General features: G+C 52.3%; 1 protein-coding gene across 1 annotated transcript in view; it reads right to left on the minus strand.

Annotated features, from left to right (window-relative positions):
* Positions 1–3,466, minus strand: part of LOC145405774 (uncharacterized) — a 46,169-nt gene extending 42,703 nt beyond the window's left edge. Inside the window, exons 1-2 of the mRNA XM_080277010.1 lie at positions 3,092–3,466; positions 1,832–2,968 (exon numbers count right to left, since the gene is read on the minus strand). Coding sequence (XP_080133136.1) covers positions 1,832–2,968; positions 3,092–3,466 — 1,512 coding nt within the window. The remainder of the gene's footprint in view (positions 1–1,831; positions 2,969–3,091) is intronic.
* Positions 3,467–3,847: the final 381 nt, after the last annotated feature.

The following is a 3,847-nucleotide window of genomic DNA, read 5'->3' on the forward strand; positions in this document are numbered from 1 at the left end:
CATCCTTCTCCCTCTCTCTTCCTCCCTTCTCTACCCATATCTTCCCTCTTCCCCGTCTTCCTCTCCATCTCCTCCTCCTCTCTCCCATGTACCCCGTTCCCTACCCTGTCCTCCTCTCTCCCATCCCTCTATCTCTTTCCTTCTATTTATATTTTATCAACAACAACAGGATGGCAAGGTAAATGTGATAAATGGACAGGGTAAACAAAGCAAGAGGAAGAATAATGATGATAAAGGAGAATAAGGGAAAGAGGGAGGGGCGGAGAGGAGGGAGGGTGGGAGGAAGGGAGAGGAGGGAGGAAGGGAGGAAACTGTTTACTTTTTTTTTTTTTGTTTCTTGGAGAGAAAATAATCACAACAGGAAAGCATCGAAAGGAAAAGCTTATCTTACCGCCCTCTATCTCAAACAGCCTACACACCACACACACCGCCACTCCTCTTCCTTGGCGATTTATTTTTCACATTACACCTTAGCGTTCTCCATCAACAACACACTGTACTAGAGGATAATGAGATGAAGAAGAATGAATCGCTAATGAAGAGATGTTTCGAAATCTAAAAACGAAAAAATAGAGTCGCCCATGTTGGATAAGAGTGGGATAAACAAATAGTAAGAACGCCTCTCGTCCCCTTCATTAGCATTGTAATTTACGTTGACCCCCCTCCCCACCCCCCAAGCAGCTCTCCTGGCCGGTTTTAAAGGGACGACTCTTGCGTACACACACACACACCATCATACAATCACAAAAAATCAGTTCACACATATCTCATCGCACGCGCACACAAACACACACACTCAACAAAAACACATGATCACTCCCATACATATTGAAACACCCACAAAACAGCCAAGTATTCCCAGAAATGCCATACACTAGAGATACATAGACATCGACGATCTTGGCATCTAAATTGACAAACATACCCACTTTAGCTTGTGTGTGTGTGGGTTAGGAGTCGAAGAGGGTGAGGCAAGGTTGTGTGATGCAATATCGGTGAAAGTGGGGAAAAAATAAGAGGATGGAAACTGATTGGAAATAACTTGCGGAAGGGAATATCCACGCACGCACACACACACTGAAATGGGACAAGAGGATGGAAACTTAATGGGAAATAACATGCAGAAGACGAATGCACACACACACACACACACACACTTTTATGCCCATGATCACCAACGTCAATGTGTGTTTGTACTTTTTCTCTCTCCCGCCCCACCTTTTTGACCCAAGCACCCAACTGGTACGTGGAAGAACACAATTCAACCTATACCTCCGTTCATATGCAATTATTAACAGTGCATTGGAATGCAGTCATGGAGAACAGTTCGCCTAATATTCCACTCCACCTACTTCACATTTTAGGTATTATACATCACTTACCTTCTTCATACATCCTATAAAACAGTATTACCTTTACGTTCTTGATGCATTATATAGATAAGCAGCATTAAAGAAACAAACCAGGCCTTCCTCTGCTTAAAAATAATAGCCATCAATGGAAAGTGAGAGGTGAAATTACTAACGTGGTGAACTAGTAGGGGAACTTTAGAGAAACATATTAAACCTCTCTCAGCTTAGGAACGTTGGCCAGCAAAGATATAAGATGCAGAAAAAAATGAATTAAGAGCACTTGGTGAACCTACAAACCTCTCACAGCTTAAGAATATTAGCCAGTAGTGCAAAATATGAAAAAGAATGAACTTTGTGGTGAATACTAGTCTCTCTCAGCTCAGGGACATTAGCCAGCAAAGAGTAATTACTAGAAAAGGTGAGCTCTCAGGCGAATATTTGTCCCTGACTGTACGAAGGTGTAAACAAACAGCACTTACCTTGGGTCTCTTGGTGGGTGGTGGTGTGTCGCTCTTGATGGTGAAGTGCTGCTGCAGGGGCGGCGTGGGTCTGCCCGGCGAGGACGTGTTGGAGGGCGGCCGTGGCTCCACCTTGATACTAGGGACGGGCGAAGAGGAAACCACCGCCCCTCCTGCCGTCACCACCGCCCCCCCAGCCGTCACCATCACCGTGGACGTGGTGGTGGAGGCCGAGGTGGTGGAGGGGGTGGTGACTACGGCGGGGATGCCAGGGGGGGTGGCCATGGGGCGAGGGGGTGTTGGGGTGGGCTGAGGGGGAGGGGAAGCTGTGCCATTCAGATCGTGTCTCCTCTTGTCCTTCTTGTGGGCTGTTCGGACGTGGGGTTGTGATCTGGGTGGAGGTCTACCGTTAACTTCACCTCCAGATTCACTCTTGATGTGGGCGCCATTGTGGTGGTGGTTGGGCATCGCTGTACCCGGACCCGTGCCTGCGCCCGTGCTTGCCCCTGGACCCGCCATGCTGTTTTGTGGGTGTGGGGGTGCCTGCTGGGACGGCGGGTGCTGCTGCTGTTGCTGTGGCTGCTGCTGCTGACCCTGGTGGTGGTGATGATGTGGGGGGCCGGGATGAGGTGGTTGGTGGGGATGATGGGGGTGGTGAGGGGGGAGAGGGGCAGAAGGGGGCGCGTGTGGGGGGCCTGGACCTGTGTCGGGCTTGACAATCTCGTGCTTGCCCTCGCTGTTCTTCGTAGTAGGCTTGGTCCTCTTGATCTTCATCTTGAGGCTGTGCTTGTCCTCCTGCGCCTGCTGAGCCTGTTGCGCTTGCTGTTGCTGCTGCTGCTGAGGCGTGGCGGGGTTAGGTGGTGTGGGTGGGGTGGTGGGGGTGGTGGATGTTGGGTGATGGTGGTGATGATGGTGGTGGTGGTGGTGGTGGTGAGGTGGGGGTGGGGCGGCGGACATCCTCCCTCTGTCGGCCTGGGCGATGTCAGCGTCCAGGTCGATGATCAGGTCGCCGACGCCCACGTCCCACTCCTGGTCGTCATACTCGAAGTTGGGTGGCTGCTGCCGCGGCCCCGTGCCTGGCCCTCCCCCGCCCCCGCCCTGCTGCCCGCGGCCCTGGCCCTGACCCTGGCCTCGCTGCTGACCCGACTGCGGCTGCTGCTGAGGAGATCGGCCGGCAGGGGAGTTTTGTCGACCTTGTTGCTGCTGCTGATTAGGGTAGGTGGCTTGTGGCTGCGCTGGGCCCTGCGGCTGTGGCGGCGTCTGGGTCTGCTGTTGTTGCGCCGACTGTTGTTGCTGCTGTGTTGGTTGCTGCTGCTGTTGCTTATGCTGCTGGTATGGTATTGTTTTCTTGGCCTGGTATGGTGATGAGGGTGCGTGTGTCTTAGTATGGTAGGTCTGTTGCTGCTGTGTTGTGGTGTGGTGGTGCTTGTTGGTGTGGTGGTGATGGTGGTAGTGGTGGTGGTGGTGCTTGGCGGGGTGGTGGTGGTGCTTGGCTGGGTGATGGTGGGCGGAGGGCTGGTGTGGGTGTGTGTGTGGGTGCGTGTGTGGGTGTGGGTGGGCAGAGGCACCCGCGGAGCCAGCAGCCGCCCCGCTGAGGGTGGAGGGCGCCTGCTTGTTCCGGGGGGCGGTGGCTCCCTCCAGGGGTGACTCGCGCATTACGGGCGCCCCGCCATCACGCCCACGGCCCCCCGCACGCACAGCCCACCACGCCCATCACCTGAAACAACAACAACAACATACAACACTAGTTAGTATACAGCAAAATGTAACACAAATTGGTATATAACTCACCTCCTACACCCACCATCACAAACAACATACAACAGTACACACAAATCAAATCTCCCACATTCATCACCAATATAAACATTACCTATTAATACACAATAAGGACATCCACCTGAATAACAACCATTACGTGTCACCTACAACACTAATCAATCACCAACAATCACGTTTCATCACACCTACAACCACCACCAAACATCAATTATAACCTGCACGCCAATCACCTGCAGCACAACACAAACAATAACA

This window comes from Coenobita brevimanus, chromosome 68 (genome assembly GCF_032717465.1).
Source record: "Coenobita brevimanus isolate Jiangsu-jjx chromosome 68, ASM3271746v2, whole genome shotgun sequence".
Taxonomy (NCBI): domain Eukaryota; kingdom Metazoa; phylum Arthropoda; class Malacostraca; order Decapoda; family Coenobitidae; genus Coenobita; species Coenobita brevimanus.